At 38.0% G+C, this 14,480-nt stretch overlaps 1 protein-coding gene across 3 annotated transcripts in view; it reads right to left on the reverse strand.

The window, feature by feature from the left end:
• Positions 1-14,480, reverse strand: part of sgcz (sarcoglycan zeta) — a 342,032-nt gene that overhangs the window by 48,789 nt on the left and 278,763 nt on the right. For all 3 annotated transcript variants that reach the window (XM_005807872.2, XM_023334551.1, XM_023334552.1), the window contains exons 5-6: positions 7,824-7,946; positions 5,532-5,604 (exon numbers count right to left, since the gene is read on the reverse strand). In XM_005807872.2, coding sequence (XP_005807929.2) covers positions 5,532-5,604; positions 7,824-7,946 — 196 coding nt within the window. The remainder of the gene's footprint in view (positions 1-5,531; positions 5,605-7,823; positions 7,947-14,480) is intronic.

Genomic DNA, 14,480 nt, shown 5'->3' on the forward strand with positions numbered 1-14,480 from the left:
AGTCCAAGATACAAATTTAACTTCAACAGCTCAGTCTAGACTCCACTCTCCAGGAGGTTCTTCACCTTCAAACATGCAAGTAAAACGTCTCATGCATTCATTATGTGGCTACAAAAAAAAACTCAGCAGTTTATAAGAACCAAACAAAAGTGAAGGTGGGTCGGTGAAAATGGCAGTTTGAAGATATTTAAACTTTACGTGCACCATCTTAATTTCCAGTAATTTCTCATCCTTTGATTTACGTGTGCACCTCTTCTTTCGATGCTTCCAGCTTTTTTCCCCCGTCCGTATGCCACCGATAACCTGTTGGACAGCTCATTAGTTTTAAATGGGTTTCAGTCCACTCATTACATGTCCCATTTACCTTCACTGCATAACACTCAACTTTTCTTAATAAGAGGGACAAAAGAGAGCAGCGGGAGCTGTTGGAGAGCTGTGAGGGACATCAAGCAGGTGTAAACAGACAACGACAACAGGCAACACAGACACCACTGTACACGAATAGGCATAACACAAAGTTATGTGTCTAAAGTTGACTGTTACAGTGTTCAATAAATGCAAAACTATTTATTTATATATCGACTAAAAATTCTGAAAAGACACTTTTGTATTTTAATAGAATACACAAAACAAAGCAATTATGAGAAATCTTTGGGAATCTGACAAATACTTCCACAGCGATGAAAGAGAAGATAACTTTTGGGCAGATTTCTTTAGTTTTTGATGATGTTTTTAACCTCATTATTGTGTTTTTGCCTTATGCTATTGTTTTTAGATGAGGACTCAGCAGATGAGTCCTCAGGCGCTTTTTGAGCAAGTCCACTAGGCTCACAGAATATGAGTAGAAGCAGGGCTGACCCAAGGTTCATCGGGGCCTTAGGCAGAATATTATTTAGGAGATGACTTCCTGTTAAAAACATCACCACCGTTAACAGCGTTTCAGTACAGATTCGGTGGAGGAAGAGCTGAGTTTCATTGGCCGACCTTACAAGCAATCACTGAGAATTGGTTATAATTTGCTGAGGTTCATTTGAGAACAAATCAAATTCAAACACAAAGATTAAACTCACAGCATCAGATTGACTTTTGTGTTAACATAGCTACAAACCATATTAGATTATTTGCACTTTGCATCAAACTTCCCATGTTCTTTAAATCTTACCTGAAAATTTTTAAACTGATGCTGAAACTTTTTTTTTTTGACAGTTTTGTTAGTGTTCTCATTCTCAATGAAGAAATAATGAAATTACAGCTCTATTGTTTGGGTTAAAATTTAACAAAGACAATTTTAACACCTGAGAGTCGGTTCTTTTATGCTCTGAGTAAAATAAAAGGTTTCAGATCATAGGGGCCATGATTGCAATTTCTGCATTACCTTTAATTTTAGCATTGATTTAGGGACCAAAAACAGGGAACAGGGTTGAAGAAAAGCAGAAGAGTGTAACTCTGTAAAGGTGTGATGTGTGAACACTTGAGTTTATTCAGAAGCTTAACACTTCAGTGAAGTTTTATTAAACTACCAATGCAAGAGGAATCAAATTCGTCATTGGAAATTATTTATGTCCAATTATATCATCAAAAATTCTTTTACTAATAAAAATGAGTAAAACTTTTGAGCTTTGGTTTAAATAGTGCATTACCATTAAAAGCCAGCGCTAAATTTAAATTGTAATCATTTCGCTGTCTTCCTGTGTGACCACTATGAAATAAGACCGTTCTCTCTCTCTCTCTCTCTACAGTCTCTCAGTGAAATTTCAAAGGCCTTAGAGCAGGGGTGGGCACTCCTGGTCCTCGAGGGCCGGTGTCCTGCAACTCTTAGATGTCTCCCTGGTCCAACACACCTGAATCCAACAGCTGAATCTCCTCCTAAGTGCAGTCAAGTTCTCCAGAGTCCTGTTAACGACCTCATTATTTGACTCAGGTGTGTTGAAGTAGAGATGCATCTAAAAGTTGCAGGACACCGGCCCTCGAGGACCAGGAGTGCCCACCCCTGCCTTAGAGAAAGCATCAGCAGGCCTCAATAACCTTACTTCCTGTTTCATATGAACCGCAGGAGAAACATTTTTATTCTTCAGTCAGTCTGGTTTCAGGTAAACATACCACTTTCGCTGCTTCTACAGACGTTTTAAATTGCTCGGTGGAAGCTTTGAATGCCAAGGTCTGATTTGATGATCGCTTTTAAAGACTTGTCCAAACCAATTTACTCTGTGGATCGTGACCTGTTACGCCACAGGGTTTCTGATGTCGGCCTCATTGACAAAGCCACTGGCGGCTTTTCAAATCATCTTTCTTGTTGCAAAACTCCCTCATTGCTGCTCCCGTTTTTTTTAAAGTCACCACTTCTTGCAATCCACATGAATAATTTGAATGGCCTGATGCAATTCTCCAACTCTACACTGATGCCACAGTTGTTAGTTGTCTGCAAACACAGCTGCTCTGGTTTCTGATCGTCTGCAGCTGGGGTCTTTAATCCCAATAATCGAGGGCCAGATGTCCTGCTACGTCTAAATGTTTCCCTGGTCCAACTCACCTGAATCAAATGACTGAATCAAATACCAGGACCTGCAATTATAATAGAATTTAATTGTCTTTGAAATAACCCAGCTCTGGAAAAAGTTAAGAGACCACTGCACTGCACCCCATTGAAAGCCTCATGGTTATTCCTCTAAATATTGATTTCTGAACTCTCCTTGAGTTAAAACTTCAGTATTGTTGTTTCTAAATGAATATCAACTTGTTTTCTTTGCATTATTTGAGGTCTGAAAGCTCCGCATCTTTTTAGTTATTTTGACCATTTTTCATTTTCTGAAAAATAAATACTACATTTTTTCTTGGATTTTCAGACATGTTGTCATGAATAAAAAAACAATGTTCATTTTACTCAAACATAGACCTATAAAGAATAAAATCAGAGAAATTGATTAAGTGGTTTCTAATTTTTTTCCAGTGCTGCACATTACAGATACTGACTGAATAGTTCTTTCTGTTCTAAGGTTTTGTTACTGCTGTCATTTTTTAAACCTTTAGATTTCTTGTGACTTTTGAGCACATATGTGGTTCTGTATTCACCGTGTTTTCATTAAAACGTATTAATGAGAAATAAAATTGTAATCACTGGAAATAAAAGCTGGAATCCTACGTTTGATTTCTGAAATACCAAGTGTAGGGTAACTGAACCATGAAAAGACCTCTGATCTTTGATAGGATTACATTTAACTACATCGATCCAAGTCAATGAAAAATAGAGAAAAAACAAATTATGCAAAAACATGTCAACCAAAAAAAAGTGATTATATGTAAAAATATAAGCAGAATAGGTCACACAGAATAATACGCAATGCACAGCTTTCCCTTAGCATCATTCAAAGACAAACACACATATCACCCACTGGTTTTATGCCAACAGCTGGTCCCACACTTCACTTTAATATTCATACTTTATCAAAAAAAAAAAAAAAACTGCTCTGGTTGTTTTGTTTTTTGCTTCAGCTGCACCTCAGTTTCGCTGAAGCAACTGACTATTTTTTCTGGCTCTAATTTCTCTCCACCACGGTGAAACTCTCTCCTCTCGCTCTCTGCCTCTCTCTCTCTCTGTCTCTCTCATTCTCTCTCTCGCTCTCTGTCTCTCTCGCTCTCTGCCTCTCTCTCTCTCTGTCTCTCTCGCTCTCTGTCTCTCTCGCTCTCTGCCTCTCTCTCTCTCTGCCTCTCTCTCTCTCGTTCTCTGTCTCTCGCTCTCTCTCTCTCTCTCTCTCGTTCTCTGTCTCTCGCGCTCTCTCTCTGTCTCTCTCATTCTCTCTCTCCTCTCTCTGTCTCTCTCGTTCTCTGTCTCTCTCTCCTCTCTCTGTCTCTCTCATTCTCTCTCTCCTCTCTCTGTCTCTCTCGTTCTCTGTCTCTCTCTCCTCTCTCTGTCTCTCTCGTTCTCTCTCCTCTCTCTGTCAGTGTCTTGTCTTCTCACTTCCTTCTCTTTTGACAGTCCTTATCACCTCCTGCCCCAGTCCTGCTTTTGCCGCTATCACTCTTGTTGAGTGTCAGATTTCAGTGTCACTCCTTTTTGTCTCCACTCTCCAGCCTTTTTTTTTCTCCACTACCTACCTGAGAACATATACTGTAAGTACCTCGGTTTCTCTCCCACATTTTAACTCTTGCAGAGCCTCTGTAGTGTTTCTCCTATCTACATGTCTTTATATTCCTACTGTAAAAGTTTTTTTTTTCACTGGGAGAATCTTTTGATACCATGTTCTCTCAACCAAGATTAGTCACATCATAAATTCAGGGAGGCTCTGGCTGAGTCACATCTATATCCTACAGGGATTTCCATGGGGATTGTAAATGTAGCCTGACTGACCACATTTATGAAAATGTTTGAATTACATATAATAAAAGTAAAACGATTGGTCCCCGTCATTACCACAATATTATTAGATAACTTTTCTTCTTTAAAACCCCTTAACTCTCACCACTAACATTACATTTTTAAAAAAAAATTTTTTTTTACACATTTATTAAAACTGTCTATATGATGTGGAAGTACAGCACGAGACAGAAAACCTGTGAAAACATTGAGCTCCACTGCCTCCTCCCTGCTCAGTTAGAAAACAACCAATCGGAACCATGATTGGTGTGATTGACACTCGTCAATCACACTCGTCAATCACACTCGTGTACGTGCTGCAGCAGTGTTAATGGCAGAGAAACAACTTAACGTTACAGAAACACTGTTTATCTATGTCATCATCGAGGGTCATGGTAGCTAGCTAATTAGCCACAGGCTCCACTGACAGGGGAGAAAATTTAGTACAATTTATTTGAGTGCACGGGGGAGGGTGTGAGCAGCACATACATGAGGGTGATTGACAGCGCTAATAAGCAAGCCGTTACCTTGCTTCACATACAACTGATAATTATCCAAATATGTACCTTAGCATTTCAAAGTCTCAGTTTTTCTTTTCCCATGACTTAAAGGTTGAAACTGAAATCTAAACTTGTCACAATGTAAAGTTGATGCACTGGCAAAAGCTACAACATTAACACCTCTGTTACTGTGTGCGTGATTCATACCTAAAAGGGCATCTAAATAAATGTGGAAATGAAGTGGAAAGGTCCAAGAAATTTGGGCTGGGGGTTTCACTCTTAGGTAAGAAACTCATTGGGTCTATGAACCATGTGGGGAATACAGAATAAATATAGTGAAGTGATGGAAGACAAGAGCATATGATTCCAGAACTTTGGGTCATAACTGGTTTGAGACCCCCCGATGGGCAAATACAAAATCAACAGACAACTCCACTCAGTGCATATCATTGCCAGAACATAACATTTCTGTATTCAATTTCATTTTTAATGAGTGCAATGCGATATTCAAGTTTTCTGAGAAACTCTATCTGGAGTTTCATTAGGTGTAAACCATCGTAATCGGTGAAATAAACACTTAAAAATATGTCCAATTGTCTGTGAGGTTCAGTTTTATTTGTCAAATTAGTGAACTATATTAACTTTTCCATGACACAGACACAAATAATTGAAGTACTTACTTAAGGTCCTGAAATGGCTCTGCCCTGACATGCGAAGTCTCGACAGAATGGCTAAAAACCACTCCTTCATCCCCTGTAGAGAGGAAAAAAGGGTAAAATGAGTAAAACCAAAAACACTTATTTTGACATCAAATGACACCAACTTCTTCATACAGTCTTTGCTCCCTGGAGGTCACAATTTTCGGAAATAATGTCAGTTCTACTCATTTTGCATTTCCAGTAAAACCTGGCCCTGTGTTAATTTCAGGAGCAGTGTGGAGAAATGGAGGTTAGATCCTGGAAAGTTTATTTTAGTTAAACATTTTTTGTTCTCCAAGTCGGTGCTGATGCAGACAGGATATTTAACGAGATGCTAAAAGTAAGGGGGTAAACATGTCCCAACTAATTTTGCTGAGATTTCATTATCCTCCTCCCAACATGCTCCTCCTCCTATTGAAAAAAAAAAAAAACAGGCTGGCTCTGATAAAATGACGTGCTTAGCCCCCTGTGTCCAGCAGCCACCTCTGCAGCTGTGAACAGATGTTTGGCAGTAGCTCTTGCTGAGACGATAGATGGTACATTGAAAGCTCAGCACCGCAGCAAATTTAATACTGCATGAGGCAAAGTCACCGGCGGGCCCGCCGATAATGAGACGACCAAGTCGATGTTCATAGCCGAAGCGGGCGGCGTTCCTTTGTAGGAAATTCTGAGAATCAAAACTCGATTTTCTACAAACTATGAATATTAGTGTGGGCTTTCTATCGTTTGAGCTCCGCACAATGCAGCTTATCTTGCCAGCAGGAATTTGGCATTTGTTTCCAAGCTTGCTTTGGGGATTTTGTCGCCTCTCTCTTGTTTGCATGAAATGTTTATGAGCTCGTCACCGTCGGCTTGGCGGCACCTTTCCTCGTTCAGAATACCCACGGTGTGTTTTCAAAGCGCAGCCGGTGACCCGAAACTGGCAAGCCAGCTGGTTTCACTCTGACAAATCCGTGTAGCAATGTCACTCTTTTTAAACTTTAAAAATACCAGCATACTCAAACAGTGACACGATGAGCCTGCGCTTAGAGGTTTACGTGGCTCTTTTGGACGCTTGGTCATTCTCTTCATTCCGACACCCAGGAAAAGACAAAAGCAATCACCTAAAGCCCTAAACCTCTTTGCCCTCATTCTTTCAGAGCGACTCTAATGGACAAATCTCCCAAATTGCCTTCAGCACTATACGAGTCTGTGGGAGTGGATTTAGCATAAGTTCACCTTCAAACTTCAATTCATGGGGTTCGTGCGAAGACTTATTTTGAATACCCGTCACCAAGATCATAACCAAAATGAGTTCAGAGTGATTATTGAAGGTTTTTCTACTTGCTATTCACTGTGAAACACTAGATTTTTCCACTTATCAATGAACATTTACTTTTGGCACACTTTATGACAAGTGCAAACCTGGGAGCTTAGCGTATTTTTTCGAACAGATGGTCAGTTTCGTCATGACTTCGTATGACTCACAGTGTGCATGAGTTATTTTTCAGAAAACATTCGAAAACAAACTCTTGGAAAATTGGGAAAAAGTGAGAAAAAAATCTTAACTGAACTACAAGGTGTTTAGACGGAAAACGTCTACAATTTAAGTGTTCAAGTGTTTGATTGGAAACAGTTTCAATCATTGAAGATCAAACAAAACTGAGCTACTGGTGGATTTTATAATTTGGTGCAGAGGTTGAACATAAATACTTTCTTGGCAGCGTCAGTGGTCTGACTTAAGTCCCCAAAAACAAAACAAGAGCAAATGACAGTCAGTGCTGCCTTGAGTACATGAGCGCTCCTTTCAGAAAGACAATAAATTGGTGCAGAAAAGCAGAAAACCATCATGTTTGTGGTAAAATAATGAAAAAGAAAAAAAATCTGATGGGACGCTAGAGAAGACAAGCGTGTGCAAGTTACATGAACAATCAGGAGTTCCTGAAATATTTGAAAATCGAAAGTTTATACCAGTACTTTGCACCATTTCTTATACAACAGATTAAAAAACAATCTGTATATTTATTATTGAGCTCGCATATTTGTACAGTATATTTAATAATTTTGCACCAAAAGAGGTGTTTTGAGTTGAGAATGTTGCTTATTTTGTCAAAATGTTGCTTTTGATCTAAATTTGTTTAGACCCTGCAAATTGACTCGATCAAAATCTTTAATGGAGTCCCACCACCAACATTATTCTGCGTTAGTAATATCGCTACGTTCTACAAGAAGAAAACGATGTGAAAGTGTAAAAAACTATGTCGCAATCTACACAGTACGTGGCATACACTTTACCTGTGACTTTAAGTTTCTCTGTTCCGATGCTGATCTCTTCCTCGTCTGCAGAAAACAGAACTCTCTCGCCATCAGCGCTCTTCACTTCGAACCTCTGACACTGGGCCTCAACCATTTCCGAACCTGAAATAAAAGCAGAAAAATAAACTGTGTTAAATTTAAAACATACCGCAAGAGCATAAAGTGCAACTAATAAAAAAAACAACAACTAACAAATGAGTGGATGACTTTGTTACCCAGCTCGCTTCACAGAATCATTAAGTCTTGATTGTTTCAAATTGAAAAACTACAGAGGAAACTGAACTCCAAACCAGAGCATCTCTGACTTTGTTCATGCTTTGACACCACACAAATCACGGAGAATATATTGGGACATTTTTTTCTTTCGTCAAGGATGTAGTTAAGCAGCTTTTGCAATGCAAGCTGCCATGAGATGCAGTCAGAAACAAATCTTTAAAAACAAAATGTCCCACTTAAGGAGAAAACATTTGGTTCTTGTCTCACAACTTTTTACCAAAGAGAACAAGAAAAACTTTTATAAAAAATTCCCTTAAACACAGTGAAAAATATTACCACTTACTCAGTCTGTAAAGTATAACGGCGCTGCCTCTACCGACCTCATCCAAAGCTGAATACATATTACACAAAGGAAGAGCTTTCTTTTTGATTATTTTTAAGGTTGAAAATCGTCTGGAATTAATAATATTTTTAAGTTTTATTACAACCTCAAAAAATTTTATTGTTTTAATTAACTGTTAGACTAACTCAAAATATGAAAATGCTTTAATAAGCTTTCACAATAACAACCTAAAGTAATTGATCAATTTAGGATTTATGAGTACACACATTAGATTAATAAACTGTTCTTTCAATAAATAAGTGAAGGTTTTTAATTATTGCCTTTTTTTTCTCCTTCACATAAAGGACTTTGTCCGCTTACCAATCAGAATCCTTCTCTGTGTAACAGCAGTGTTTAATTTTGTTTAACCTCATGCGGACCGTAAATTTCAGTCAGCATCAGCAAACACGGTTGAGCATCTGGTGATGCATGTTAATGTGCATTTGGCAGGGATGGGTCGGTGTGTTGGGATGAATGACTGATTGGACACGACTGCACCACAGAAATGAAAATTTTTGCATTAGCTTTTATGTAATAATTCCGGTTGTAAAAAACAAAACATTGATACCATAACACAGAGTTTCTCCATCAGTTCTTTGTGTTTTAAAAGTCTCCCTGCTCCAGGACAGCTGATTCAAATGATTTCATTAGCTCCTCTCCATGCCAAATTGTGCTGCAAAAGTTAATCACCCATTCATTTAGTTCGGTGTGTGGCAGCAGGGAAATGCCTAAAACTGTGTATTACTTATGCAAAAACACCAGTCAAACAAATGACCAATTATGGTATATATGGTATATGCTACCAGAACACTGGTAGCATATAGCCTCTTGCTAACTGTTAGCTTAAATAGCTCCAAGTGTTTTTTTTAAAGATTTTATACCACAAGGGGCTGTTATTCACAGTTAATACTTAAAATAAGCAGAAACAGAAGTAGGGTACAACTTCTCAGGACCCTCAGTAAAGGTCCTGAGGTCGTAAGTCGAACTTCAGAAAGCTGTGACGAATATGGAGCGTCTCCTCTACAAGCTAGCCCCCCCCAACCAGCAACGCTAAAGTTAGCATCTGTTTTAGCGCTTCATACCAGGCTAAGCTCAAGGGTTTTAGCTTATTTTGAGTCCAAGTTTTAAGCCCACATAATTCCATTGCAAAATATAAAGTACTTGATCTGATACTGGATTAGTATACACGCATGGTGAAAACACAAAACTGGAGGTGTTTGAGCACCTTTAATTAAACAATTCTGTAAAAACTGGACCGGGGTAGACTCTTCTACACCCACGCTTCTCAAACTGTGTCACCAGCACCATTGGTTGTACCGCCTTTGGCGTCTCAAAAATCTCCAAAGCAAATAAAAACAAATAACTTGTGATTGAAGAGATAATACGCCTAACAGCCAAAAGGATGGGTTGTTAGAGAATAATAATAATAATAATAATAATAATAATAATAATAATAATAAACCTTGCTTCATGAATAACTTGTTATGAACAGCAGATTAGAGTAGTTAACTAACCTAAAATGCATATATTCAGAGTATTAGAGAAATTATGGTAGCCAGAGAGAATCCATCCATGTAGAAAGACTCCAGGTTGGGATTTGAACCCAGCACCTTCCTACAAGGTGAAGGGTTCTTAGTTTAAGAAAAAAAAAGTCTAGTTTACCCAAAAATGTGTTTCATGTTGCAGGTTTTGTGTCATTAAAACTTTGACTTGCAAGCTGGTGTGAAACTTTGCTAACCAAATTCCAAATTGACAAATTATGTCTAAACCATGCTTTTAATTTAATTTATCTGTATTTTATATTTTCTGAATTAGACAAGAACGTTTTATTACTGCATTACAGATGAACCTATATAAAAAAAAAGCCCCCCGTCTCCCGTTTCTGACTGTCGCACTAATTCCCCTTTACCATCTGGGTTTTCAAGCTATGACTCAAAACGTCTTCCTTAAAAGCCTGGAACGTCCTTTGAGTCACAATCAGACTTTATTGGCTGATATCTGGAATTAAGCTTTTTTTCTCCCCATCTTTCTCGGGCACTGTCTTTTTTTACGTCCAACTACATTGTTTCGACTCTCACTCCTCGTGACTACACAAAATTTAATTGTGCCTTGCTTAACTGAAAGCCTATTGTGTGTTTATGTGCGAGTCTGAGTGAGCAACAGAATTTGGAGTTGCATGGAAGAAATCAGTAAAGGAGAGAAAAAGGATTTAGGGTGAAGAGGGACAAAAAGTGAAGCATGTTTAAATGAGGGATTCTGTCTCAGGTATCTGGCACAGTTTTGCTGGTTAGTTGTTGTCCTGAAATCCAGCTTATAGAGGAGATTGTTTTCGTTGCATGGATGCAGGTCAGCATATTTAAAAATACTTGTCTGATTCAGGAAATGGTGTATTTTGCTTGCTCCATGGCTGTGGGGTGTTTGAAAAGACAGACTTAGATGAGGAAGATACTGAAACACTAAGAAAAAAAAGAGAAGCTGCTACACCTGCACATTTACAGACATTGGATCTCAAAACTGTATGAGTACCTGTTAAAATTTCAAGTTGATAAAAAGCGTAACCAGTGTAAGCAAATGTATAAAATAAGATAAAAAAGTAAAACTAGTTGGAAACTTTCTGGAAATTTAATTTATGCCCATAAACATGATAACGGTATTTAATAAACTAAAAAAAAAAAAAAAAAAAAAATCTAACTTAATTTCTCACTTAATTTACCAAACTTTTCAATTTTGAGATTGTGAAAACATGAAAAGGGAGCATTTATTTTTATTAGAATGTCAAATCTGGACAGGAATATTTCATGCACAGAACAAACTCTTTAAAACAGTCGGTGAATAGCTACATTTTTAAAAAACTTTATTTATGTATTACAACACTAGGCATTCACCGCTTCAAAAAGAATTTATCTGATTTAGCTTTATTAAACTCAATATAATGTTTTGTCCTGTTCCATTAGCTGTATGCCGTTACTATTCTTGTTTTGTTAAACCAACAGAGTTCCTAACAGCTGGCCGGCTTTTCATGTCAAATATATCAAGGATGAAGAGTGATGGCGCGACATCAGACCACTTAAAGAGCATCTCCACTCTTTTAGTCTATGGAGCATCTTTTCAAAAAGAGATGCATTAAACTAGTCCTTCACCAATCAGACATAATAATAATAATAATAATAATTATTATTATTCATGTGACTGAGAAACATAATGGCTCCAGATGCAGTACGATTTGTTAAGAGTGTGCAGTGATGATGGCACTGATGTGTGTGGACGACTCGGTTTCTGATCTGACATTTTAAAAATATCTCAGCAATAACTCCATCCATCCTGTATCAGATAGAATGTATGTACCAGAAATAATGCGAAAAGCTTTTAAAACAAGTTCTACTTAACTTCAAGAAGTCAGTCCACCATTTCTTCCCTTGAAATAAACAAAATGTGAAGAAAAAAACAACCCACAACTAGCTGAACTGTTAATAATTTAATGTTTACTGGAAGTATAAAAAGGCCAGGATGTACAGGCCAGTGGCAGACACACTTTCAGACATCAAGGTGTGTGTGAGGAGTCATCGTATTCAGGGCGGTATTGCGGTAGCCAGTCGTACTCGTGTTGGTGATCGACTGAGGAGCAGCGCTTTAAAAAGCCACAGATGAGATGTGACGCATAACTTATGTGACTTATGACTGGAGCGACGTGACATGCAGTGAAATGATGGCTGAGAGCAGGAGAGGAGGGAGCTTTATCTTTTTTTTTTGACAACTGCACAAACTTTAAGCTTACAGTTATCTGACTGGTTTGAGTGAAAGCCAAGTCTAAATGTGTAAACAGGCTGAGCTTGAGGCAGGAAAAGGAGGAAATACACTGAGGTAAACCAAATGGGGGAAAAAACAGGCATGGAGGATAAAATTGACTCACAAATATTAAATATTGTGCATGATTTTCAATGCATAATATGTATAGCTTATGACTTGCACCCCTTTCTTCCGATTTATTTTCCCCTGACTTCATTTGACACTGTACTGGGAGATTACGCAAGAGCCGTGTCTATGAATTTAATTCTTAAATAAGGTAACCTGAGGAAAGGAAAGGTAGTAAACACAAAGCCATTTAAAACTCTACCTAATGTGCCAGCAGCCACAACATTTGGAAAAAGTGGCCACGGGTTATTTGTTTTAAATGATTGATTGGAGAATTGACAGAGAGCTGTGTGACAACTAGCAGAAAAAACAAAACAAAAACTTCTGAGTATTTATTTCTATATTCAGAAGAAAATAAACCAAATAGAAACTGATTTGAGATAAATTTAGAATTTTTGTGTTTTTATCCACAAGAAATCATGTGTGCTTACTTTTTATTGTGTTTGTCCTACGGAGGAAGATTAAAAGGGTTCGAGTGTCTCTGCATTAACCCTGCGGTTAAATCAACCCCAGGTTTCACTCACCAAATGACAGAACACGTCGTTCCCAAAACCTAATGGCCGTGCCACCATTTTCCGTTTCCTTTTCCTCGCTGACCTGTGGGTGGCAAATGTTAATTCTGTGTAATTGAGCAGTTTTTTGGGGGGGGCAACTAATTGTCTTCTGCAAATGTCTCTCTTCCTGATCAGACCAAGTAATTTTGTGACCACCAAAACCAGCAGGAGTTCTTCTTAGGTACCCTTAATAATTAATGCGCTCATTTAAATGTACTGATTTAATCACTTCCTGACAGGATGTCCTCTTTAGTTACAAGTGCCGTCCTCAGCAGCAATAATAAATGCTTTCAGAGTACTTTGCTGATGGGACAAAGTGCAGTGGGTGAAACAAGAAAACAGTTCAGTAGAGAGCATGTGAAAGAGGCAATAGCTCAATACAAGATGCAGGTATAACGCAGCTATATCTGAATGTTATCTACATATTATGTTACTTCTTACATCTATGCAAAAGCACATGCTTTTTGTGCTGCCTTAACATGCAGGTATTAAATCTGGATTTGGATATTATGAAAAATCCATTCATAGTGTATTTTCACTGACCTGATTCATGGGATATTTTGTGACTGTCAGGTTTGATAAATATCCCCCATCAGTCTTTTTCATGAACCCTCTCATAGAATGCATATAACGAATCAACGCATCGATGTGCCATAACTTTCTTTATCTGAATAAAGCCAAAATTCAAGTAATGATTTTTGGACCAAAGGGGGAGCATCAGCACACAGCTGCAGTTCTTACGAAATGACTGATCAGGTCCAAAATCCAGGCAAAGTGATCCACTCAGGCCTGAACCTTCAGAGACGCATAAAGGCAATTAAAAAGTTGGTCTTCTACCACCTGAAGAACATTTCCAGGATTGAAGAACTAATGTCACAGTGAGATCTAGAAGAACTCATCCATGCGTTAATCTTTAGTCGCCCTGATTAATACAACAATATAGTCACAGATCAGGTTTAAGAAAAAAAAGACAGTTAATGCTGATAGGGAACGCTGCTGCTCACATTTCTACTAAAGCCAGAGACTGGAGCACATCACCTCAAGGCTCCCCATTACTGAGAAACTTTATATTATATTTATTAGCTTAGAAGTCACTTAATGGCTTAGCACCAAAAAACATTTGTTTTCCACTAATCTGGAAGAAACTTCAAAAATGCTGAAATGCTAAGTTCCTTTAAATCAAAGGCTAAACACCCATTTGTTTAGAGTTACCTTTGAACAATATAAACTAGAACATTATTATGTGCTTGAACTTGTCATTGCATTTCGTTTTTGTGCCACTGCAATGTAATGTTTTGATTGTTTTATGCTTCCATCATGTAAAGCACTTTGAATTGTCTTGTTGCTGGAATGTGCTGTGCAAACAGACTTGCTTTAGCTTGCAATTTTATAAACATGCTAACAGAGAAACAATAACAAGAATCTGCAAAATTTGGAAAAGCTGCTGATTTACCTCCTCAGTATTAATGCCTGCAAAATTCTTTACATCATTCTTGAGCCCATAAATCTGTGGAAATGCATTTCATGCCCACTTTGAGCAATGGTGTGGAATCCATGAGGCTTTGAGGTATA

This window comes from Xiphophorus maculatus, chromosome 5 (assembly GCF_002775205.1).
Source record: "Xiphophorus maculatus strain JP 163 A chromosome 5, X_maculatus-5.0-male, whole genome shotgun sequence".
Taxonomy (NCBI): domain Eukaryota; kingdom Metazoa; phylum Chordata; class Actinopteri; order Cyprinodontiformes; family Poeciliidae; genus Xiphophorus; species Xiphophorus maculatus.